This window comes from Symphalangus syndactylus, chromosome 2, assembly GCF_028878055.3.
Source record: "Symphalangus syndactylus isolate Jambi chromosome 2, NHGRI_mSymSyn1-v2.1_pri, whole genome shotgun sequence".
NCBI classification, from domain to species: Eukaryota; Metazoa; Chordata; class Mammalia; order Primates; family Hylobatidae; genus Symphalangus; species Symphalangus syndactylus.
In genome coordinates this window covers 78,530,555-78,558,144 of record NC_072424.2, presented here as the reverse complement: position 1 = coordinate 78,558,144, position 27,590 = coordinate 78,530,555, and the positions used below count along the sequence as shown (strand labels likewise).

Below are 27,590 nucleotides of genomic sequence, written 5' to 3'. Positions count from 1 at the left end.
GCTTATATTTTCATGGCATATCTAATATATGTTTAGCTATGTCTTCATGTGCTTTAGTAATTTGATTGGTTGCCAGGAATATCTAATAATAAGTGCATTTACTAATAATTAGTAAATGATAGTTTTATTGATGTAATCCAAATGTAGTAGTGTCAATTTTTTTTACCTTTATCCAAGGTAAGGATGCATTCTTTAGTCTTCTTCAGTAGTACATTACAGTTGGCCCTCCATATCCATGGGTTCTACATTTGTGGATTCAACAACTTCACATGGAAAATATTTGAGGAAAAAAAGAATGGTTGCATCTGTACTGGACACGTAGACTTTTTTTCTTGTCATTATCCCCTAAACGATACAGTATAATAATAATTTACAAAGCATTTACATTGTATTAGGTATTACAAGATATGATATAAAGTATACAGAAGGATATGCATAGGTTAAATGCAAATACTACACCATGTTATATAAGGGTCTTAAGCATTTGGTATCCACAAGGAGTCCTGAAACCAGTCTCCCATGGATACCAAAGGAAGACTGTATTTTAGTTAATACATTTGATTAATTTTTAATGTAGGTAGCTTAGATTTAGAAACCAATTTTGACCTCAAAGTCCAGAATTTTTATCTTTTTTTCTTACAAGCTAATCTTTCAGAATAGCTTATAAGTAATTTCTTTTTTAAATCACAAATTTTACACCTTGTAATAGCACTAAAATATGCATACATGTATTTCTATAACACTATCAAAAAACTAATCAGCAGCAATTTTAATTGATTAAATATCAATGGGAGGTTTGCTGTTAAATTTAAATAAAACTATCCATGAAAATTATTTGAGTAATTGGAAGTTTGCTTGTTACCTCATATTTTAATAAAGGTGTGAATGGAAAGTATTAACTCAGCCTACAAGCTATTATAATTTATAAACTTTTAAATTCAAATCTCTGCTGAAAAATATGTGGTCTTTGTTGAAACTGACCATTTTTAACATTGTAATTTCAGCAATATTTACTGAGCATCCACTGATCGGATGATAGCAGGAAGGGTGGTAGGTAGACCTCAAAATTAGCAAAATGTAAGCCTTGCCCTCAGGCAGCACTCAAGGAAGAGATATAACTAGATGGAAAGAAAGTAGGCTTTGGAATGGCAAATCTGAGATGAACTCCCTATTCTGCTTCTGAATGAGTGGCAAATTATTAAAATTCTCTGAGCTTTAGTTTTCTCTTCTGTAAAATACTAATACAATTACCTACCTCGCTATGTGGTTAACAGTAAGATAACATGTGTATTGTACCTAGTAATCGGCCTAGCACATAGTATGACCCAGTAAGTGGTGTCTTATGATTAGTCTTAACATTGGGGTGAGCTATGTAAGCTTATGATTACACAGAGTGCAAGTATGAACAACGTGTGATGGGAGTGATTAATTTTCCCTGGCAAGATTGGAGAAGGATCACTAGAACTGGGCTTTGTAGGTTTATAGAATTTACACAGATGCAGTCGGCAGGAGGACTAAGTGAAAAACATGGCTAACGTCCTGGAAATATACAAATGCAAGAAGGTTTTAAACAACAGGAAGAGTTCAGAGAGATAACACCCAAAGGGCTAATAATGAAGAACTTTAGAGTGTTGTGACCTTTAAAATCAAGTACTTTGTCATCTTTGAGAGGGAGGATCCTAATTAATTTCTACATTATTGTATTTATTGATTTTTGGTTACTTCCTCCTATAGTTGTTCATGCAATGAATGGTGGCTTCTGTGTTCATCATCTTCCTAGACTCCAATCCTTCACCATATAATTAGATATAAGCTCCAGAAGCACAGGGACCAGTGCTAGGTGAGCCCGTTATATGTCCGCAGTGCCTGTCACATAATTTTTGGATGATCACAGACTAGCAGAGGAGCTAAGCACAAAAATAATTAAAAATAAAAGATAGACAGTGATAAACACTTAAGAGAGAGGCATCTGAATTATTTGGATGCCCAAAAGGATAAGGCATCACAGCACTTGTATCTGCAAGCAGCCAGGAAAAACTACTTAATCATAATAGTAATATTCATCTCTTCCATGTAGGTATGAGAGTTTCTTTTTTATTTCTTAAATGAAATTTTATGAAAAATGTATAAACTTTTCAGGTAATTTAGTAGCCACAAAACTGTATTTTAAAATGTTTAAATCTAAGATTTTTTCATAAGATCTATCTCAAATATTTATACTAAGTTTACTCAGATATACATATCTAAATGCTTTCTTGCTCATCTTCATTTTTAATAAAAGAATCAAGAGCTCCTGTTGTTGTTTTTTTTTTTAATAACTCCACCACTTTAAAATTATCCTGTCTTCTGTCCTATCAATTACAATTCCAAGATTGTCTTTAGGTGTTTTCCATGGTTTGCGTACTTTTTAAAAATATTTCTTCAAGCCATATTTTTTGACCATGTGATATGTATTCCTTTATTAAAATCAATATTGTTTTAAACCATGATGGCCTTTCTCTGTTAAGTTTAAAATCTCTAACATAAAAATAATTTTTCAGGTATTTCTTTTAGTAGTATCAGGTTTTTTTTTTTTTTTCTGAGCCTTGAAATGAATGATTTCCTTTATCTTAGTATATAATTTTTTGAGGTTATGTTTTACCTTTTCAGGTGGTATTATTTTTGTCCACATGTCCATTTCTACAAAAAGTCTGTATTGACCACCATATGAATTTGCTGTCTTCTCTGTTTGAACATATGGATACTTTGCCTTGAACTGCTGTTAATTTCTTCTGCTAGGTCATGTCTCTTTTTTCTTCCTAAAGCATTTCCAGGTAAACTAAAATATAAATTTGCCACTTAGACCACAAGTTTTATCATCACCCTTTTAAGTGCATTGTTAAATATGTGTTTTTTTAGGCTTTTTACCATAAAACCCATAGCAGTCAAATAACCATAGCAAATATACTGTCTTATTACCATAATATATTATGAATATATTATTATAACCTCATTGTTATCAATTATTTCTCCTGTTCAAAATAATTTATATATTTAATTATAAAAACCATTTAGCCAGGCGTGGTGGTGCGCACCTGTAGTCTCAGCTACTCAGGAGGCTGAGGCAGGAGAATCACTTGAACCCGGGAGGTGGAGGTTGCAGTGGGTTGAGGTCACACCACTGCACTCCAGCCTGGCGACAGAGCGAGACACCGTCTCAAAAAACAAACAAACAAACAAAAAACTATTAAAGATTTGCTTCAATGGGTAAAACAAATGATACAAGACATACAAAGAAAAAATTGTTTTTTTTTTAATTCTGTTTCCCCATCCCCCACCAAATCCCATTTTCATTTTGTGAGATAACTAATTTGGAGGGTGTCCATATCTCTGTCTTCAAACATATACATTCACATACATCTCTATAGAATATAACAGCACACTCAGGATAATATTATGGAAATTTTTCTTCAATTGATATTTTTTCACTTAGCAGTATATTATGGACATCTCTGTGTGTATGTGTGAGATCAGGTCTGTGTGTGTGTGTGAGAGAGAGAGAGAGATTTAAGTACAGAAAAAATGAACTATGTCTGTATTGAATGAGATACCAAAAGTAAAAATCAAAAGATAAAGCACAGACTAGGACACAATATTCACAAGACAGAAAAAGGAGCAAAGTGTACTATCTTTCATATACAAAAAGGACCAACAAGTTGATAAGAAAAAAGCCCCCAAATTAAACAGATTATATTCAGAATAGGGACATAGTTCAATAAATAGTCTTATGTACTTTGACTTAACTATTCTACTTGTATGAATGTATCCAACAGATATATTCATAAACATGTAAAATGACTTGTGTACAGAGTTATTTATTACATTGCTTTTAATAACAAAAGATTGGAAACGACATAAATGCCCATCAAACAAGGACTAGTTATTATAAATAAGTTTTGGTGTTTCTATGTAATGGAATACTATGCAACTGTAAAATATAAATGAGAAAACTATACTGATGTGAGATCTTCAAGATAATATGGTTCAGTGAAAAAGGAAAGACAGTGTGTATAATCTACTACCATATGGTGAAAAGGGGTTACAGTTATGAATTTGTAGTTGTTTAAATATGTGCATAAACTCTCAAAGGACACACAAGAAACATAGTGGTTAGGGGGAAGGGTGGTAGAGACACTGCACATTTTTATACTTTCTAATTTTGAACTATGTAAATATATTACCCTATCAAAAAATTAATACAGTATATTAAATTTTATAAGGAGCAAAATTATATTCTAATAAACAACTGCTAACATTTATTGATCACTTACTATGTACCATACACTATTGTAAATGCTTTGTTTATATTGTCTCATTTCTCACAACAACCCCATGTTTTTAGTATACATAAAAGACAAAAATTATTTTTAAAAAGCAGAAATTGCCATTATTAGCTGTGATGGGCTAGTGTGTTTGATTGGGCTCAATGTCTTATATTTACTTAAGACACATTGAGTATTTGCTGTATGCCAGGCGCTTTGCTCACTATTGAGAAGTCAGATAACTAAATATGGAAAGTTATTTGATAGAGGAAGTACTAGAAGAATAAGAACGTGATCAGATGACATGAGCATCTTCAGCTGGCTAGCACTGTGATCTAAAAAAAACTCTGTAGTGACTTGTAGTGTTTAACTATGGATGACTCTTGGATCTACAGCATGCACAAGGAAACCTTCTAAAATTGTATCTACCTGATAATACAAATGTGGTAATGTAATCACAGCAGCAGAAACTATTCTGTGCCTACATGCTGTCATGGGATATAAATAAATATATCTGAAATATATCTGTAGTGGCATTCCCATTCAGACCATACAACACTGTTTTCCCACTTCTTCAGAAGATGGTATTTGCCAGAACTATTGTAAATGCACAGAGGAAAAGCTAATAATTTTTTAAATTTATAATGGATGCCTTAATACAGGATTCTCCTATTTTAACTTGCATCAGAATAACCTGGAGGGCTTGTTAAAACAGATGGCTGAGCCCCATCCTCAGAGTTTCTGACTCAGGGACATTGCTGCTGCTGCTGATTCTGCTGATCAGGGAACCACACACTTTTAAATCACTATTTATGTAGGTCTTCAGGGCTTAATTTTCTTGAAGAGCCTGGGTTAAGAAAGTTGAGAAGAACTGAGAGCAAGACAGATAAGTGGCTGTGATGGTTAGAATGAAAACATAAACTGCCAGGTCATGACCCTCCCTACCCCAAGCCTCAGCTTTTGCGAGAGCCAGTGCCATATGTGCCACATAATGTAAAACATCATTTCTCAGCAACATTTTTCTGTGGGACATCTATCTGCCGTATTGTTGTATCTTTTTCAGATATATCCATTCTCTTTCACTTCTTAGCAGTATTCCTAGAAAAAAGGGTTTGATTCGGCTGGGCACGGTGGCTCACACCTCTAATCCCAGCACTTTGGGAGGCCAAGGCAGGCAGATCACGAGGTCAGGAGATCGAGAACATCCTGGCTAACACGGTGAAACCCCGTCTCTACTAAAAATACAAAAAAATTAGCTGGGCGTGGTGGCGGGAGCCTGTAGTCCCAGCTACTCTGGAGGCTGAGGCAGGAGAATGGAGTCAACTCGGGAGGCGGAGCTTGCAGTGAGCCGAGATTGCGCCACTGCACTCCAGCCTGGGCGACAGAGCGAGACTCCATCTCAAAAAAAAAAAAAAAAAGGGTTTGATTCAAGATTTCACATTAAATATTCCTACCGATTTTTTTATTCCTAGTTCATCTTTCACAACCCCCTTACAAAGGTTGCTAAAGGGGAAGTGTTTTAAATTGTTTTGTGTGATGTTAAATACACATACACACAAGCACATGTGCATGTAATTGAGTAATAAATAGGTGCATAGTTGTCAATGTATAACAATTGTATACTGGTCTGTTTAATCTTTTAGGCAAAATTAATTTTATGTTTATTCCCCTAATAATGGTGCTAATACTTACCAGCTATGACAGAGGTTCTCAAAGTTCCTGGACAAGAATATTAGCATCTTTGAACTCTTTAGAAATGCAGTTTTGTGGCTTTCCCCAGACCTACATAGTCAGGAAGGGGATTGGGGGAAACAGCAGCAATCTGTGTTTTTAACAAGCCTGCCAGGTGATTTTGAAGCTTTCTAAAATTTTAGAGCCACCATTTTACTAAACACAGTGTTTTCCCTTACATTATATCCTTTGATTCTTATAGTAATCCTGTGATACATTGTAACTCTTTGTCTGTGTTCTGGGGAAAATAAGAATTGAAGAGATTAAATAATTTATTCTAACTCACACTGATATTTAGCAGTACTCCAAAGAAGAATTTTCAGATCTTTTTCAAATAATATGTCCTTCTTTCCTTTGAATACACCCTGAAACAGTATGTGTTGCTTAAGCATTCCAGTTTTTTGAATCATTATTTTCTGAGCTTTGACTCCTTTATTAATTTTAATCAGCATCTCATGTGAAGAACTCTCACTTTAACAAGTCAAATAACAGGACCAGAACTCAAATTTACGTACTTTTTTTCCCCAAGTACAGGAATGATTCCATCATATATTTTAAATATAAATGGCTTTTGCAGTTTATGACCACATTCTGCCTACTTTTGTTTCTATGTGAACTTTTCCATAATAAAAATAAAACAATATGAAAAAATGGTTTTTGAAACTAAAAATAAGTATATAAAATATTTTTAAATGCATAACCTAAAAACTCAAATAAAAGTATAAAGTTTTATAAAAATCTAAATTTGCCATCATTGTTGACTTAATCTTACTATTCTGTTCTTATTTTAATGACACACACCAATTTAACTGCTGCTCAGTTACCAAAAAGTGTTTCTAATATTAATTTGGAGTTATTTCTGTCAAATGAAACAATGCTGTCCTATTACTTGTAATTTTCATATGAGTCTATTTAAGTTAATTAACCAAATTAGCAAACCATAAAATCATGTGTGTTTATAGAGACCCAAAACCTTGTAATGACTTCAGTTGGAGCTTCAACACATTAAATTTTTAATGAAAAAAAAAGTTTATTTTACTTAACACGACATAATGGATTCTTTAATAAAAAGAAATTGTTACTTTAAATTGTAACTCATATTTCTCTTGGCTGCAGTAGAAAATGATTTGCAATATGAAAAGTTGACAAGTAAGAGTGAAATAATTAATGAAGATTTAGGTCGTATTTTATTTTCCCTTATGTTCTCCATATCTGTTAATTCAACAGGATTTACATAATGTGGCATTTGAATTATGGAGAATAGAAATCTGGTAGCATTACAAAACCCTGGCTCATCTGGGAAATAATGTTGGGGCTTATTAGTTATATAAAATACCTTAAAATTTCCTGATATTTCATATGTATAGGTAAATAAAGATATTATTAGGGGAGTTCTTAAAACATCTTTGTAGTGGTGGTTTTATTTATTTTACCTTTTATTCCTCTTTCAGCTTCAGAGGGGAGAAATAAGTTGGTAGGAATTATTAACCAATTTCACACAGTAATGCTATGATCATTTCAGTAGTTGTTAATAATTCAATTTCTAGATCCCTCCCTTAGATATCCTTACTCAGCTGGCTTTAAATCTATTTTAACAAGCAGCGGCAGTGATTCAGATGTAATAGTCCCTAGGTCTCACTGTGAGAAACCTTAGAAGAGAATGTACTCCTTCAAGCTAACACACTAAAAATAACAAAATTAAATATTCCAAATACAACTGTAGCCTCCTTTATGCAACTTTAATCTTGGAATGATAGGAATGATTATCAGAGGATTTTCTCCCCGTAACAGTAATGTACGAATTTAGAGCTTTGAAACATAGTTATAGTATCCCTGGTGCTGTACTAAGCACTTGGTACAGTATTTGGCACATAGTAGGAACTGCATAAATATCTTGGGATGGATGAATGCAGAAAACCAAGTAGCTCCATGTTTAGGGTTCCCACGTTATCCATTTGTTATCTTCTCTTTGGTTCAGCTGCCTAAGTTATGTGTACAATTTTATCTTTCTCCTTAAATTGTACAGGTTTTTAATGGAAGGGACCACAGCTTGTCTATTTTCATCTCTATTTTTAACTCTATTTTACACATACATGCCTAGTAAATATTTATCAAGTAAAAAATATTTTGTGATTATTTAATTCATCATACTAGATTCTCATCTTCATGAGGGCAGGAGCTTTGTCTCTCGTTTTCATGGCGGTTTTATCAGGACTTGGTAGTTAATGCATGTTCAAAAACATGAATGAATGAATAAAAAAATTAACAAAAAAGTAACTTCATTTTAATTCTGATTTTCTTAAAATTTAATTTGGGGGTTAATGAGGTTTTCTGGGTGGTAAAATTTATTTTTATGTAAGAGAAAAAAAATCTGCCTTGCTCTTTAAGAAGAAACTTACAATGGAAATGTCCCTACCATTTGCAAGAGCTAGAATGATAGAATTGGACAAATTCTGAACTGATGAATCTTCAGCAGGGCATTATTGTAAGAGAATTTTCTATCTTAGCATTAAATAGTGTTTATCAGTCATTACGAAAATATCACAATTTGAACCTACGTGGCAGTTCTTAACATCCTATGAAGTAAAGATGTTTGCCCATGAAAGCTAGAGAGCCTATCAAAAATCAAAAGATTTGTTTTCCTTAGTTGAAAAATAAGGAAAACAGAATGTCCCAGTACCTGCAAAACTTTCTGAAATAAATTCTATTAGTGTACTCTTTTTAAAATATTCTTTTTTTTTTTTTTTTTTTTTGAGACAGAGTCTCACTCTGTTGCCAGGCTGGAGTGCAGTGGCGTAATCCCGGCTCACTGCAACCTCCACCTACCGGGTTCAAGCGATTCTCCTGCCTCAGCCTCCTGCATAGCTGAGATTACAGGCATGCACCACCACACCCTGCTAATTTTTGTATTTTTAGTAGAGACGGGGTTTCACCATGTTGGCCAGGATGGTCTCAATCTCTTGACCTTGTGATCCACCCGCCTTTGCCTCCCAAAGTGCCAGGATTACAGGGGTGAGCCACCACGCCCGGCCTTAAAATATTCTTATGATCATATTTCCTTTCAAAACATGTTAGTATCAGTAAATAAGTTAGAGCTCTGATAAAGTATGAAATCTCAAGATTTATGCCCTTGGTAACTGTAATTAGCTGATTAAATTTCTCCTGATGACTTGCAGTGCTTTTTGTTTTTCTGTAAACATTTTGGGTTTTTTTGTTTTGTTTTGTTTTGTTTTGAGGAACTTCCTATCTTCTACAAATTGTCTGTTCTCCTTTACTTTGAATTCGCCTAAAATAATATTAGTTATTTAAGCATTCCAGTTTCTTGAATGATTGTTATCTGAGATTTTACTGTGAATTTTAATAAGCATCTCATATGTGGAACACTTACCTTGAGAAGTTTATAGACATAAGATTACTATGGCTTAAATATAGAGATACCTCTATAGAAGTATAGATATCTTTGTGTCACCCTGTCTCCTTTCTGGTCAAATCCCAGACCTCGTTCCCCTTTTCGTTTCTGTTAGTCCACAAAATGATCCTCTCTTTTACTTAGGTCAGCTCACATGAGCCTATCAATTCCCTGACTAGATACAATTCTTGAATATTCTCCTAAATGTATAGCCTGCAAAAAACATCAAAGTTTTAGCTTCCAGAAAAATGTAACTAACAGAGGAGTATAGGGGAGATATTGAGAAGAGGGGCAAAGATTAGGATATCCAAGTTGCTTGAGGCCTAAGCAGAATACCTTAGTGATTCCAGAGATTTAGATGTGTGAATTTAGTTGAAAGCAGGGCTAGGGGAACTTGTCTTTAAGTCATTTGCTGCACCCACACTTACTATCTTTAGATTGTATATTCCAGATTGTTAACAATGTAAAGTTGCTTTTATTCACACCAGATAAAATTGAAAAAGAGCAGTAGTCTATATGAGAAAATAATTTTTATCATACTAATGGCTCTTTGGGAATGCTGGGGTTGAGCTGATTCTGATGTAAGGTAGAGGCCAAAGAAGAAACTTACAGAGGAAAGAAGGCAAGTACTGACAGGCAGCAAAGGCAGGCTGCTAAACACTCCCTTATTCTCTGCAGTTGTATTCACACTGTGCCTGGTGACTGTCCCTGAAGATGCATTTTTTTCCCCACTTCTCCTTGACACAGCATTCAGACACACACCTTCCCCCTAGTTCAGATATCCTCAGTCACTTCATGAATAATTCCACAGGAAGGTTTGCACAGAGAATTCCAGGTACTTCTACAGAAGCATTTTTATCTCCAGCAGTCCCCTAACCTTTGTATTTTAAGTGATTGTTCTTAGACATGATTTTGTCCAAGGAAGAGTTTTCTTTATTGTTTTCAATTTCTTGAAACATCTTTATGGAACTGGAAATTTAACTGATTGTAGTAATCTTCCAATGAGAAAGCTCTCAATATTTTTGTATGCTGTCTCTATAATAAATGACTATGATAATGAATTATGTATTCAAAAGAGAAACATACAAATTAAACTCCAAATTTTATAGACTCCACAAACTTCTATCAACTTGTAAGCTAAATTTCATTTAACTTGCCTTTTTCCTATATACACTTTGTTCTAAAATAGGGATATGTTGGAGAATTTGTAAATTTGTGATTTGTTTTGAGAAATTAATAGTTGTTTATTTGGAATGATATCCAGGCTACTATTAAGCTGTAATTTAATTAATTGGAATATTAAATAAACTGCTTTCCTTTTTTCCAGGTGATGGTGTTTGTACATGCTCGAAATGCCACTGTAAGAACAGCTATGTCTCTAATAGAAAGAGCAAAAAATTGTGGCCATATTCCCTTCTTTTTTCCTACCCAAGGACATGACTATGTACTTGCAGAAAAACAGGTAAGAAACAAAGAGGACAAGAACTAAAGCATGTAACATGCCACATATCCCGGGTATTTTATATGTGAAAGATCCACGGTCTCAATTTCCAAGAAGTTAATTTTGCAGATTTATGATGTTATAATCTTGACTTTTTTCTTGACTTAATGATCTTTTATTAAAAGGTTTCATTCTTTGATGTAACACTTATCATTCCTTTCTATATGGTTATAGTTGAAGTGGTTAGTCCTGCTCTTTAAAATATAGTTAAAATATAAAATGCAGTTAAATTTCATATCCTATGTTAACATCTAATGGGCTTATTACTGTACTTCTAAAGAATTAATACTTTTTTAAAATTTCTCAGTTTTGATTTTTAAGGTTAATATTGACAGATATAACCTAAATAGGCTTTTTTTTTTTTTTTTTTAGCAATGTAAAGGAATTCTGAGCCAAAAAGTTTGTAAACAGCTTGTTACTCAGTGTACACATGCTCAAGGGACAAAAAAGGTCTTGGGGTCACCTGCATCCTTCTTAAAAAGGGAGACCTTTAGGCCCCAACCCAGACTCACCGAACCAGAATCTACATTTTAGCTAGATCCTCAAGTGATTTTGTACACATTACAGTTTAAGAAGCACTCCTCTAGGTAATTTGAGTATTGGTAGTGTCTTAAGATTTATATCAGTATTATTTAACTATATCAGATAATTATTTAGATGAAGATTGGGCAGATTATGGCCCAAAGGCCAAAGGTGTCCGTCTATTTTGTAATTAAAGTTTTATCAGAACGTAAACATACCAATTTCTTTATTGTCTGACTTTTTTTGCACTACCGGAGAAAAATAGAGTAGTTGTGATAGCTACTGTAAATTACTTTCTGTTTCTTTGCAGAAAAAGTATGCTGACTCCTGATTTAAAGCTATGAAAATAAATTATGAAATAAAAAAATCTGTTGGCATAAAATGATAGTCACTTTAAATTTTGTGTATATATATATATATATATATATATATAAACACACAATGTAAGATTTAACTGATTGGTTACCAAACAGCTGCTAGCTGCCAGACATTGTGCTATGCCCTTTTATATTTATTATCCTAGTAAAATATATTTGTGACTGTACTATAAATTTCACCATTTTATATTGATATTTTAAATTCTGTTAAGCTGATGTCATTTGTTTTGAACATCAGAGTCTCTTTCAATTTAGAAATACAAAATTTATTCATTTTCTATTTTTTACTTTTATTACATAACATTTATTGTACAGATTGTACAGCTTTGTGTCCTTCCAATTATTTATTAATCTTGAATTTATGAGTCTTTGAAAAGTCAAGTTGGTATTCATAAGTCTTGTTTCATTTCTTTGGATATACAAAACAACTCTATGCTGTTTAAAAGACAAACCTTGAGAGCCACCTTGTGGATTTCTGGTTTCTTTATCCATCTCAATTCAGATAACTATTGCTAATTTAAATAATGCAGGTTTATTATTTAATTGTTGTTATTGTAAAGCTTAACATTTATTAAGTGATCACTGGTGTCAGGCATTGTTTTTATTTATATAACTCATTCAATCCTTACAATCTATGGTATTGCTGGTATTATCCCTTGATATGGCATATGTGTAAATCAAATATAGTATAAAATATTCTAGAGCATATTATAATAATTTATATGGAGACATTTTTAAATGATGTTTATTTAAGGCAATGTCACCAATCACTTATTCACAGATCACTATGCTGGAAGAAAAATAACAGAGAAACGGAAAGTTTTGATACAATTGGGTAGACTTGAAAATCCCTAGTCATTTTTATTATAGCTTTTTTTATATTTTTATTATACTTGATTTTTATCCTGATCCAACTATTATTGGACTTTTTTTTCCAAGAAGAATGCATTGCACACACCTTTATTAAGAACATTGTCCTACTCACCATTATATTCCCAGCCTTTCATAGAGTATTTGTCTGATGGTAGGTATCCCAGAATTACTTTTTTTCTTAGCTTTTATTCCTCTGAGACTGACATTATAATAGATGTTTCACCTTAATTTTCTCATCTGACCTGTACCATTGTGCTGTCCTTTAAGATACTTATTCCCATTTTACAGATAAGGAAACGAAAACTGAGAAAGTAAATAATTTTCACAGAGAATCTCATATTAAGTAGTGAGGCCGTGATTTGAGCCAGTCTGACTCCAAAGTCCACCATTTTCACTACACTGTGTCCTATTTGTTCAAAAGCAAACAGATCAAATCCAATCTGGGACTTTCTGAAGACCTTAGGGCATGGAGTCCTTTTTTTTTTTTTTTAAATAGAAGAACATTTCTTCAACCTAACTATATCCCTCACTTCTTCTAAAGAGAGATTTTAAAGAGTGAAACCCTCCACAGTGCATATTATAACAAAAGATAAGGTCATCTTTCTCAATATTTTCTCAAAGCTCTAGAATTTAAAAGAGTATTCTTCTAGTGCTAGTAGTACATTTCTTCATATTTCTTGAAGTGCCTTTGAACTTAAATGGTATTAACATTCTAGCAATTTCAAGGGAGCTATTATCATGGTGGGAGACATTTCTTCCCATGTTTTTGAAAAATGGGAAATTAAGAACCCAAAACATTAAAATTTAGTTAGAAGATAAATTTGCTACAGTAGTACATAGAAATTTAGCCTCATGCCTCCTGTTATATGGCTAAATCCCTACCGTGCCACAGTGATGCCTTACCCCTAAGCGTTTAATGTAATCACCTGAATTCCTGACTTACTAAGATCTTTAAAAGCACTTCTTTACAGTTTCATTTAACACAATATATTTTTATTTGTATAAACAACAAAACTCCATTAAGAAAATCCTCCTTTTCTGTGTGTGTGTGTGTGTGTGTGTGTGTGTGTGTGTGTACACATGTGCATGTAATAAGGCTATTTCTATGCCTTAGCTGCAACCGAAATGAGTCTTTTCTTTCTGGTAAGTAACAGTTACACTTCAGGACTTCTCATATAATATTCACCTTTAATATCAAAGTCACCCCCAAGGGAAAAACTACCTATATTTCCAGATTTGTCCACTGAAACAAGAACGTAGGGAAAGGAAAGGATAGTCTCCCAAGAGTAGTTTAACCTTCAGAAATGGAGCTTGGGGCTCTCCCTGGGCACAGGAATATCTCAGGACATACAAATGATGCCCAAACCAACAGGACACATTCACAGAAAGGTCTGGTTGTGATTTTACCTCTAGAAGGTTTGTGGCCTTCGACATCTAAACATTTCTGAAACGTACTTTCTCTTCTATCAAATGGAATAATAATGGAGTAAATAATACCTATTCTAGTTATTTACTATGAGAAACAGATAGAATGATGTTATGAAATTATTTTGGAAACTGAACAATGACAAAACTTTACCTATCATAGAAATCTATTTTTAGAAAATATACATACTAGTAACTAAATTTTAAAATGGCAAAAGGATAATAAATAATATGGATAAAATTTTCTTAATTTACTCCATATATTTATTACTTTTATACTGTCCCCCTCAAAGATTGTGTCTTAAGAAACCACTGTTTTCTATAAAATAGAACATACCTCAAGGAATAGCAGCAATTTATATTTATAAAAGTAAGTATATAATTAAAGATGCATATATTTTCATTATTAAGCCATTGTTTTCCACTGTGATTTTAATTTTAAGTTAAATGAATCCTTCAGTTAGAATTTTCAGATTCTGTTTTACTTGAGATCTCAATCAAATCAAATTTTTCTGTTACAAATTTTTAACAGACTTTAACTGTTCTCATACTGGATTGAGTATTCCCACCCATCCCTTTACTGTATATTTCTGATTTATGGCCCTGATGTGAGTTCAGTATTTTTACATATATCAGTGATCTTAAGAGTTTGTCTTTTAGGTAGAATTTCTATCATGTAATAAGCCTTGTGTCTGTAGTTATTGAAAATATCTATTGAACAAGTTATAAAATTAGGAAGAATCCAATAGTAATATGTACCCTCAAGCTGCTTTAAAGTATAATTTTCTGACTTTTTATTATGTAGATCTGTCAGTCATTTCTTTGTTTTTATAAGTTCAGCTTTAGTCTTTGCCTAAATCAATGGCAACTGGAATCAATGCCAATTTGAATTAGTTATCTGATGCATACTATTACAGTTTGCTTTAATTTTGCATGAGCAGCTTCGGTGCCAGTATGGCCAAGATTAGAATCTTCTCTTCCAAGATGGTATCTGTTAACTAAAGATGGCATAACAGACTTAGTAGTAGCAGGGATGGTTAATAGCCCTCTTTCTCTTACTTTTGTTTTTTACTTTAAATATATGCAAAATATCATCTTCACAGAGTTTATTCTTTCCCTGCCATATCTTAACCTCTTTTCCTCTTGGAGGCTAATATAGTAATTTTACTGTCAGTTACCACCACATAGGATGTCAAAAGTTTATTAGTATTTTTTAAATAAAATCAAACAAAATTTTTAAAAAAGTACAACTGTTTGTTTAATTGCATTTTTGGGAGCATGACTTTTCTGTTTTCAAAGGGAGGTAACCTCATATAGAATAAAAACTTTGGATCTAAGCAAATCTGTGTTTTAACATTGATTCACACACTCTGCCTTTTTAACATCCTCAAGCCACGTTTCATCACATACAAAGTGGCAATGATACCTATATTTTAAGATTTTTGTGGCCAGGTGCAGTGGCTCATACCTGTAATCCCAGCACTTTGGCAGGCTGAGGCGGGCAGCTCACCTGAGGTCAGGAGTTTGAGATCAGCCTGGCAACATGGCAAAACCCCATCTCTACTAAAAATACAAAAAAAGCCATGGGTGGTGGCACACACCTGTAGTCCCAACTACTTGGGAAGGCTGAGGCAGGAGAATCGCTTGAACTTGGGAGGCAGAGGTTGCAGTGAACCAAGATCGCACTACTGCACCCCAGCTTGGGTGACAGAGGGAGACTCTGTCTCAAAAAAAAAAAATTCTGTAATAAATAAGGTAACATATACCTTGCCTAACATATGGTAGACATTCTGTAAATGTTTACCCATGAGCTTTGAAGAGGAAGAAGATAACAGTTTAAAACAATAATAGATGAGACAAAAATTAAATTTAATGCTTTGGAACAATAAAAAATAATATTGAATTGTAAAAAGCAGTAAGCAGGTTGGTAGAAGAGATATTAGGAACAGCAACAACAGACCAGTTAATATCTACATCTTTATTTGTACACTTATTAAATTTAATAACTTAAAACATGAAGTTTCCAGGAAGAAAATAAGCATAAAAAAGAAAGTTGGTAAACAAACTTTGGATGACAAAAAATTTCTTAAAAAATTACGTAACATATATTCATCAATGTATTATCAAAATCTAAACATAATAGTACCCAATTCTGAAGATGATTTGAGAAGAGTTTCTGTGGTATTGATCAATTCAATACTTTAAAAAAACATTTTGATAATAGATTTAAAAGCCAAGCCAAGGCTTTTAGAGAAGAAAGAGAACACAGGCAAAGGAAAACTCTGGGTTTCTTTGGAGAATAAGAATGTTCTCTATTCACAGGAATGTAAGGTGCATGGAGGTCTAGGCATGGTCAAACAATGGAAGACTTTAAATTCCATGCCTAGGCTTTTAGACTTTATATGCAGCGAGAAGCTATTGAAGATTGTTGAAGAGTCAAGTTGTGTGACCAAAATTCACGTACTGAAAAGTAGGATTCACTTTCTTCCAAGCGAGGGACATTGTTGTGGCCCATGTGTTCATTTCAGTGTAGTCTAACGTATGGTTCACTTTGAATAAGTGAGACTCTTTTTAAAGAACATAGTAAATAGCATTGAAATTTTATCCTTGTTTCTTTTATTACTTTTAAGGAAATTTTGATTGTAGCTATTTTTGTTTCTGTGCTTTAAGATGCATTTTAGAAGCACAGAATAAATTTCTTACAATAAATTAATACATCTTGTTAAGGAATCATGCTGTTTTGACAAAAATATGTTAATTAGAATGTTGGTTTTCACTCATTTGAAAATACTTGAGTAGAGGAAGCACTCTAAAGACATCAGATTAATAAATAATGTTAGAAATTCCTAGGGGTAGAGAGATTTGTAATGATAAAATTTAAAATCAAAAACATATTTCATGTTGTGATTTAATTTTTTTAATTTTTCTGTTTATTTACAGATGGCCAAATGAATTAAAATAATGCAATTTTAGATGAGATTTATCTTTTTCTAATTAGGGTCCTCTCTCTGGAATGCCGTCTTATTTCTATTAATAATCAGGACAGCCCATATGGGAGCTAGGATCATCTTTCAAGGAATATGACATGAAACAGAGCAAATGGCACTTTCTTTCTCCCAAGTTAAAGTGCATAATTAACACAGTCAGAATAACATATGGAAATTAGTTATTGGGATTAGGCTAGTCTGGGTAATTGTGACTTGTTTATATACACATGAGCCTTAAGCTGTTTTTCGTCGTGGTCACTCAGCAAATATTTACTCAGTGTAAGCTGGTTACCAGTCACTTTAATAGATCAATGGGTATCAATATAAATAAAGTGCTGTCAACATGTTTATAGTGAATTGAAGTAGACACATGTATCAGTTATGATTTAGTAAAAGGAAACAGAAACCATTCTAGGTACATTTTAAATAGAAAAGAATTTATATAAGAAATTAGGTACTTATTAGAAATTTGGTAAAATCAGAGGAGTAGAAGTCCAGAGCTACTACTACAACTCTTGAATTTAAACAACCAGTTACATGATGGTGATTAGCAGTTTAAAAGCCACAGCTATTACTACAGATGCCTTCCAACATTCGTGAACACACTAGAAAACCAAATTTTGAATGTATAGTACATCTGTTAAAACTTTCAACCCTTCTGTCTCCAAAATCTTGCTTGCCAGAAAAACACAGCAAGACATAGTTATCTCTTCATTTCCATCATCCAGATCTTGCCTGAATGCTTTTAATTAGCAGAATGGACTTTATCATCTAGTACCCTTACTACATGAGATCTGGGAAATTATATTCCGGTCCAGGCAATACAGTAAGACTCCTAGAAGGAGGTAAGACCAGATATTATATGTAGACTAATATTATTTGCTTTAATTGGAAGTGGAAATATTTTTAGGGAGGAAAAAGTAGTCACCCCTTTACGCTTATGGAGCTTATATTCTGGAAGGACAGAAAGATTAAACAACTAATTAAATAATTGATTTTAATTACATTTGAAATAATAAAGAGGGATAAAGTGCTAACAAAAAATTGAGTTAGAGAATCTGATCTAGACCCATGGTGTTAGAGGATGGTGTTGGCCAACAAAGTGACATTTAAGCTGATCTGAAGGCTAGAAGTTGACAAAGCAAAAGAGGACAGTCAAGAATTCAAAGAAAAGGCTGACATAAAAAAAATACACATTGAAGCAAATAAGAAAAAACAAATTAAAATGACTAAAATATAAAGAGTGACAGGGAGTGGCAGATGGCAACTATGTGGCATGAGTCTAATCTAGGCAAGGACCAGATGTAATACCCTCAGTTGCTTCCTACCAGTTTTTAAAAAATCATGTTATTTAATCATGTATTTGTGTTAGTTTAGAAGTAAATGTTGGGAAATAGTCACATTTTAACCTTAGTTTTAAAAGCATTTACATTGTGTTTTTTCTCTCATGAGTAGGAAAATGCTATGTAAAGTCGTGGAAAGAAGTTCTGCATGCTTTCACTGGGGGAAAGGAATATAATGCCTTACTTGTGCTGATGGATTATCTTAGCAGTTGCCCATTCCATTTGAATTTTACTGACTATAAAGCCCTGTGTGGAAAGTTCACTTGTGAAAACTGGAAAGATTAAGTCAGAGGAAACCAAACTTAGATGGTTCTGAAACTACATACCTTACTTCCTTTACCTTTTCACAGCTGGTATTCTTTTGTGCTGGATTTCCATGTGTAGAAACACTTTATCCAGTGAGTATAGTATTGGATCTCAAATGGCTTCTGTGGAGAATCCAAATCGTCTGTTCACAAAATGTGAACAAGATAAAGTATATCTCTGTAGTAATTCAGACAGTAGCAAAACCTGGGCTCCATGTAGTGCTAGCTTTGGAGAACCGAGTAGAAAAAGCAGTGATTTTTCTGATACTTTAGAAAGCAGCAGGCATCTTATAGTAAATAAGTTTAGCTCCATAATTTATGGTCTTAACCATCTCTTCTCCCTTCATTTCTCCAAATAAAACTTCTTTTAAAAAGCTTCTTATATTTCTTTTGAGGAAAGATTTGTACAACAACCATTGTGTGTTTGCCTGTGTGCATGGGTATATGTTTTAATACAAAAAAATTGCATCATGTTATATACACCTTTTTGTCTTTTTCTTTTTCATTTAGTAATATAAAAGGAGGTCTTCCCAAATCAACTCAGAAAGATGGGTTTCATTCTTTTTGCAACTGTATAATATGCCACAATGTGGATATTACAGTAATTCACTTACTGAATCCTGTATTGATGGATACTTTTGTTGTTTCCAGTTACCTTTTATTGTTAACAATGCTGCAGTACACATTTTTGCTCCTGCTCTTGCAATGATATACATTAGAAAAATTCCAAGCAGTGAAATTTATCTGTCATGTACTACATGCATTTAAAATTTTGATGAGTGGCCCTAAACTGCCTACTGGAGATATTGTTCCAATTTATACTTCCTCCAGCAGTTGTTACAGATGGCCCTCCATGTCCATGGGTTCCATGAATTCAGCCAACCGGATTAAAATAATTTGGGGGGTAAAAAAAGATGGTTGTATCTGTTCTGAACATGCACAGATGACTTTTTCTTGTCATTATTCCCTAAACAATACAGTATAACTACTTATATAACACTTACATTATATTAGGTATTATAAGTAATCTAGAGATGATTTAAAGTATACAGGCAGACAGTGTAAATTATATGCAAATATCACACCATTTTATATAAGGGACTTAAGCATCCGTGGTTTGTGGTGTCCACAGGGGAAGAGAAGGTGTTCGTTGAATCAGTCCCCCATGGATACTGTATGCACATGAAGACTGTGCTTTACCCCACGTAACTTTGCCAGCATTGGGTAGTGTTAACGTTTTTAAGTTTATAACAGATTAACAGGCAAAAAACAGTACTTCATTATTATTTTGATTGGCATTTCTTTAATTTTGAGTGAAACTGAGCATTTTTTACATTGGCTATTTGTATTTCCTATTCTTTAAATTGTTCATAATCTTGGCCCATTGTGTACTAAACTGCATGTTTAGTACATATATGTTACATAAACTTTTTCTGTTTAACCCTTGATGTTTATTTTTGTTTGTTTATTTATGATTTTTTTACCATGTAGAAATTCTGTAAATTTATTTATGGTCTCTGGGTTTTATGTGTTGCATATAAAAGCCATACACCTACTTCATCTGTGATTTCTTCAAGCCTTATATTTTATTTTTATTATTAAATACTTGATGTTTCTGGAACTTATTCCAGATAGTAGTGGGTGCATCATCTTTTTCTAAATACTGTTTTTTCTGTTGATTAAAAAATTTAATATACAGTATTCTCATATTTACTTGAGTCATTTCTGAAATTTCCCTTCTGTGTCATTGATCTTATTGTTTCTTCTTTTTTATCAAACTGTTTTAGTTATTTTGTTTTCATAGAATTCTCAGTAACTGATTGGATTAAACATCCTGATTATTCTTCAGTTGTAAAATTTCTCCTGGATAAATTTTCAGTCTTACTTTTCAGGATGAATTTTAGTATTCCCTCCAGAAAATCATGTTCATATTTTAGTTGAGTAAGTGCATTGATTTTACACATTAAGTTAATGAGAAATGATATTTTTGCCAAATCAAGTTTTCCTATCTCAAAATTAAATCTATTATTTCTTGAATGTTCTTCAGCAATATTATAAAACTTTATGTAGATCCTGGCTATCTCTTATTATTTCTGTTTTTGCTGTTATAAAAGTGATTTTTTCCACATTATATGAGTTATTGTCTGTGTATATATATAGTCTATATATATGTCTTTTTATAAAACTTTTATAAAATGTTTTTATATTAAAAATTAATATTTTATATTAAAATTGAAGAAAAGAAAAATATATTTCTTTACATTTTTAAAAATATGTAATATAAAAATATTTTACATAATAAGGAAAAGAAAAATGTTTTCATAAAAGAAATACCTTTATAAAAATATTAAATTTTTGAGACTATCATCTTTCCAAATTCTTTTATTTTATTTAGTATATTTTAGTCAGTACCCAGTTTTCTAAATAAACATTTACTTTATCTACAACAAATAATTAATTTATAATTATACCTTTTCAGTATTTATATTCTTTATTATTTTCTCATGTCTAGTATTGTCTAGAACATCAATAGGCTGATTCCAAACAACCTTGCCTACTCCCTAATTTTAATTAGTATACTCTGTATGTTTACTATTAAGCATAGTTTGAGGTGTATATTGTCATCTCTAACCATCAGGACTGAATGTAGCTTTTTGTCAAAATTCAATGTCTGCACACGATCATAATATTCTTTCTTTTTTGAATTATTAAATATGTTAACATATTAAGTGCAATGCCCTTGCATTCTGGGGTTGAAGAGTACTTAGTTATGGCATTTTGTTTTAATGCATTGATGAATTCTGTTTTCTAAAGTTCTTTACTATTTAGAGTAATATTTATAAGAGAGATATTGTATTCACTTTTCTGCTTTGTCAGGTTTTAATATCAGTGCCATTATATTCACTTGTAGAATCAGTTTAAGTGTTCTGTTTCTGTCCTCTAGAGTCTCTTAATAGCATTAGAATTAATTCATCTTTAAAAATTTGAAAGCCCAGCTGTTAAATTTAACTGTTCAATTTTCTTTCATTATTTTTATCATTTTAGAGTTTTCTGTCACTTCTAGGTTAAATATTAGTAACAATATTTTCCTAGAAAATTCATCCATTCCATACAGTTTGAGTGAAATGCACTGAATTTTACAAAGTGCTCTTTTCTGATTCTTTTAAATTGTAATGTATTTCTTTTATATTCTTTCAAACTGTGATATTTTCATTTTGCTGATATTGGGTCTTGTGCTTGTGCTGTTGTACTTGTGTACAGCTATGCAGATTATTTTAAAGACCAGGTAGTAAACATTTTAAGCTTGTAGACATATGATCTCTGCCGCAACTATTCATTCAGCCCTCCTGTTGTAGCTCAAGCAGCCTTAGACAATCTGTAACAAATTGATATGGCTGTTTTCCAATAAGTTTTATTTACAAAAACAGGTAGTTGGCACATAGTTTCCCAGCTCCTTCTCTAGTCAGTAATGGCCACTGTCTATTTTTGTTTGATTTTTTTCTTTTAAAGTAAGAGTGTTAGTTTTTTTCTCAATTTCACAATCTTTAAATCGTTGGTTCTACCAATGATTTAAAGTTAAAACTTTATTAGGGCTTTCCTTCTTATTACCTTAGGTTTGTTATGTTTTTATTTTTGTAGATTCTTGAGTTAGATGCTTAATTCACTTACTGTATTCTTTAGTTATGTAAGTATTGCAGGTATGATGTTTTTTCATAGTACAACTTTACTCTGTCCTATTATGATATGTAGTGTTTTGATTAATTTTTAGACTTATGCAGTTTTAATTTCTCCTTTGTTTTTCAAGAAAGCCAAAATATACAGACACACACACATACAGAGCATTGCCTGTGTGTGTGTTATTTATTATTATTATTATTATTATTTTTGAGACAGAGTTTCGCTGTTGTTGCCCAGGCTGGAGTGCAATGGCAGATCTCAGCTCACTGCAACCTCTGCCTCCCAGGTTCAAGCGATTCTCCTGCCTCATCCTCCGGAGTAGCTGGGACTACAGGCACACACCACCATGCCCGGCTAATTTTTGTATTTTTAGTATAGATGGGGTTTCACCATGTTTGCCAGGCTAGTCTCAAACTCCTGACCTCAGGTGATCACCCACCTCAGCCTCCCAAAGTGCTGGGATTACAGGCATGAGCCCCTGCTCCCAGCCTGTGTTATTTTATTCATATATTTTACACCTGATCATGTCATCTCATCTCACTCTGAATATTCTTACAGTGTTACCTAACTGGTCTCCCTTATTTCTCTCCTTCTCAGAAATCTTCAGTGGCTTTCCATTTATTTAGAAGAAAAGCCCAAGTCTTTATCATGGATCACTTCAAACTCATGCGCAAAACATAATTTCCTCCTGACCTTCTTAGTACCTAGTTTAAGGCACATCATTGACTCTCCTCATTCTGTTTACCTTATCATATATTCAGTGCACCAAGATAAGGATTAGCTTGAAACAATTCTAACTCCTTTTCTTTTATGTCATGTTCATCCCCCTTTCTAGACAGTCATCCAGTCTTGGTTACTTTCTAGCCAACTTTCACCTTGACTTTGGTTGTTTCTGTTTCCCCTGCCTCCATCTTCTGCAGATTGCTGTAGTGGCCAATACCTGCTCTGGTCTTAGCACAACTGTGAAGTTACCTCTCGAAAGAACAAATCTGATACTGCTTAAGTACTTGAATTGACCCCTTTTCCACCTATGTTCGAGACAATGTAAAGCCTGACCCCAATCCTTTTTTCTAGTTTAATTTTCTTAATTTTTGCCCCACACCCTCTGAACAGAATGCCCTCCAAACACACTGTGTGTGCTCTTTAATAATTCCCAGCTTAGGTACTTATATATCCTGCTGCCTACCTTTCCCCATTTAGCAGTCTATCCCTTGTCCTTCAAGACCCACATTTCACATTTTCTGTAAAGATTTCTTTGATCAAACTATCAGATCACTGATTCATTCATTCAGGGAATGTGTAGTATCAGTATGAAGAAGGTACCCTGCCAAATGTTAGCAATACAAATGTAAATAAGACATAATTTTGTCATAAATGACAATATCGTGTCATAAATAACAAAGTTTCATTTTTGCCCATGTTCCTGTATCATAAACACATTATATTTAATAGAAATCATTTGTGTATGAGTCTGTCTTCCTTACCAGTCTGCAGATTATCCAAAGCTCAGATTTTGTCTTAAATTTCTTTGAAGTCCTAGGATCTAATATATGATAAATACATGTTTCTTATTGATCTTCTCTTTGATTCTTTACAGTGCTTTTTTTTGTCTGTTAGTGACTATCATGTTTCATAAATTTGTTAGGAGGTACTCTTCTTAGGAATGTAAATAATTTAGTACAATAACGAATATGAGTTGCTTAGCACTAAATAGTCTCATGAGGTCAAATTGTACAGCTGTATTATACACAGGTGGATAAAAACATCACTGCCAATATCCTTCTGTAAAAAACTCGCTGCTTGTGCTTTTGTGTGCAGTAGAATAACTTGAGGAGCTGATTAGATATGCACATCCAAGAACATGGAAGATGTTTAACATCATTAACTGTTAAGGAAACTTATGTTAAAACCATGATAAGATACCACCACACACCTATTACAATGGCTAAAATGAAAAATAATAATTATATAACGTATGGGAAGCTGGCAAGTATGGGAAGCAACTGGAACTGTCATACAATGCTGATGCAAATGCAAAATGTTAAAATTCGCCAGAAATGCTTTGGCATTTTTTATAAAATTAAGCATACATTTACCATGTGACCCGTAAGTTTCATGCCTGGTATTTACTTTGGAGGAATGAAATCATAGTCATATATACAAAAAACTGTACATAAATATTTATAAATGTTCTGTTTATAATTGTGAAAACTGGAAACAAACCCCATGTCCTTCAGTGAGAGGTCCGATTAACAGACTGTAATGTGCCCATCAGTAGTACCGTGGAATACTACTCAGCAATAAAAAGGAATGAGATACTGATATATGCAACAACTTAGATGAATCTCAAAGCCATTAATCTGGGTGACAGAAACCAATTTCAAAAGTTTATAAGCTTTCTGACTCAATTTATATAATGGTCTTGGAGAGACAAAACTATAGGGTTGGAGTACAGATTAGTACAGTGGTAGTAGTTGGGAAGAGTTTAACTATATAAAGAAATAGCATGAGGGGATTGTTTTAAGGTGGGGAAACTCTTCTTGATTATGATGGTAGCTACACAAATCTAACACAAATATGTGTTAAAATTCTTAGGTGTGTACACTAAAAGTGGAAAAATAGTTTTGCTTTATGATGATTTTTAAAATCAGATTTTAAAATCAGATTTTAAAATCAGATGAGGAATATCCCTGGGCCTCATCTCCAGGGATCCCAGTTCATTTTTTGTCTTTTTTTTTTTGTTTTTTGTTTTTTGAGACGGAGTCTCACTCTGTCACCCAGGCTGGAGTTCAGTGACATGATCTCAGCTCACTGCAGCCTCCACCTCCAGGGTTCAAGTGATTCTCCTGCCTCAGCCTCCCGAGTAACTGGGACTACAGGCACATGCCACCATGCCCGGCTATTTTTGTTGTTGTTGTTGTTGTTAGTAGAGACGGAGTTTCACCATGTTAGCCAGGATGTTCTTGATCTCCTCTCGTGATCTGCCTGCCTCACCCTTCCAAAGTGCTAGGATTATAGGCATGAGCCACTGTGCCCAGCCGGAATCCAGTTCATTTTTGTTGTGAGCTAAGGCAGACCACAGATGGAAAATTCAGATTCAAAGATAGTTAAGAATAAAAAACCCAGACTTATTTTGATTGTTGTCACTTCAAGTCTGTAATGAACCAATAAAAAAAATGCATGGAGTATGCAAAAATAGAAATAGAAATGACTCCTACCTCCTCCTAGTTCCTCACAGAGACCAGAGAGATATACCCAGTTGGTGGCCACTGGTGCTGGTTGAATGTGAAACCCATGTGATCAAGTGGGAGGTACTGTGTCAGTATTCCAAGATCCACCTGCTACTTTATAAGAAACATCTCTATCACAGATACATACTTCCCTTGTTTAACATCTTACTGTGTCATTGGTGCCACAGCAGTCCTAGCCATGTCTTCCCTCAAATGGGGTTTGACTAAGGAATCTATTTGTAAGAAGGACAGCAGAACATTTCAATGCAGGGAGCCCACAGATAGCAGACTTCACCTAAAACCAAACAACAATCCAGCAATATGATTTGAATATCACCTCCAACCAATAGTTTTAGTTTCCTCTGTTGGCTTTGAATACCCACTCTTGAATATTAGAGAAGAAATGAAGTAAGTGAAATGTTTCTCCTCTCCCTACCTTTAGCCTCTGAAGGAGCTCTTAGCAAATACACCACAATTGGACTTTTTTCCATATTCGTAAGAGCTGCTTTAAGATTACAGTAACAATATTGCTTGTCTGAAAAGATGAAAGCTGAGGCAATGAGATCCAAGTGTAATTAGTCGTAAAGTATATGTATAAAATAATTTCTAACAGGCTGACTGCACTGCACAAGAATAAAATAAGAATACATCCCCCTTGAAACTTTAAGAAGCTCTCCTCTTTTGTTACGCTAATATATGTATTTTGTTTTGGACCCTTAAGAGGCTCAAAATGTGTAAGTTGTTATTTACTTGGCTGGCCACTAGATGGTGTGGTTTGTTAATGCATTACTTTTGGTTTTATAATTGAAGCAGATTTCATGGAATGTTATTTTGTTAGATAATTTTATTAGTTAAATATTATTAACTTAGAAGTTTAAAATTTTAAGTGACCTGAGAGATAATCAGTATGGCGAAGTCTAGAATGGAACCCCAATCCCCTGAAATCTTACTCCCTGCCATTATCCAGCCCTTAAGTAAAAAGTGTAGGGAAAAAACTGTTCAAAAAGAAGCTTATGAATTGATAATGAGATTTTTGAGACCAATAGCAAATAAACACATGATGTGATGGCCAAACAGAAGCTTTAACTATATAAACATTTCTTTAAATGTTAATCTAAGGTCTTTAATTTTTCTTTTTTTTTTTTTTTTTTGAGACGGAGTCTCGCTCTGTCGCCCAGGCTGGAGTGCAGTGGCGCAATCTCGGCTCACTGCAAGCTCCGCCTCCCGGGTTCACGCCATTCTCCTGCCTCAGCCTCTCCGAGTAGCTGGGACTACAGGCGCCGGCCACCACGCCCGGCTAATTTTTTGTATTTTTTAGTAGAGACGGGGTTTCACCGTGGTCTCGATCTCCTGACCTCGTGATCCGCCCGCCTCGGCCTCCCAAAGTGCTGGGATTACAAGCGTGAGCCACCGCGCCCGGCCAGGTCTTTAATTTTTCTTAAAAATTCTGCCTATTATATAGTGAATCTTCAGTGAGTCTTTTAAGACCTTCTGCTACAGCACTTACACAGGTGACATATAAGTATACTGAATCTCACCTCTGGGCTCAGATTAGGCCAAAGAACAGAACCAGAAGTAACATTATTACAGTAGTCCCCCCTTATCCATGGGGTATATATCCAAGATATGAAACCACAGATACTAGTGAACTAACTTGATTGGTGTCAATTAAGTACATTTTTGTTTTCATGTCTTCCACCCAGAAATTTAATGCCTTTTTCATCCTAAGTATGTATCACACACTGTAGCTGTAACTTTTGCAATTTGAGGTGCAACAGCAAAACTAACACAAATTTCTTTTTTCTTCTTTGTAATTTCACGAATAGAAGATTTGTTGCAACCTCAGCGTACAATTTCGTTTTTCTTCCCTTAAGTTGAAAACTTTCACCTTTTCACTTAAAGGAAACG

General features: G+C 33.6%; 1 protein-coding gene across 5 annotated transcripts in view; it reads left to right on the top strand.

Annotated features, from left to right (window-relative positions):
• Window positions 1-27,590, top strand: part of ASCC3 (activating signal cointegrator 1 complex subunit 3) — a 388,871-nt gene that overhangs the window by 198,697 nt on the left and 162,584 nt on the right. For all 5 annotated transcript variants that reach the window (XM_063619908.1, XM_063619900.1, XM_055259780.2 and 2 more), the window contains one exon: window positions 10,769-10,903. In XM_063619908.1, the coding sequence (XP_063475978.1) occupies window positions 10,769-10,903 (135 nt within the window). The remainder of the gene's footprint in view (window positions 1-10,768; window positions 10,904-27,590) is intronic.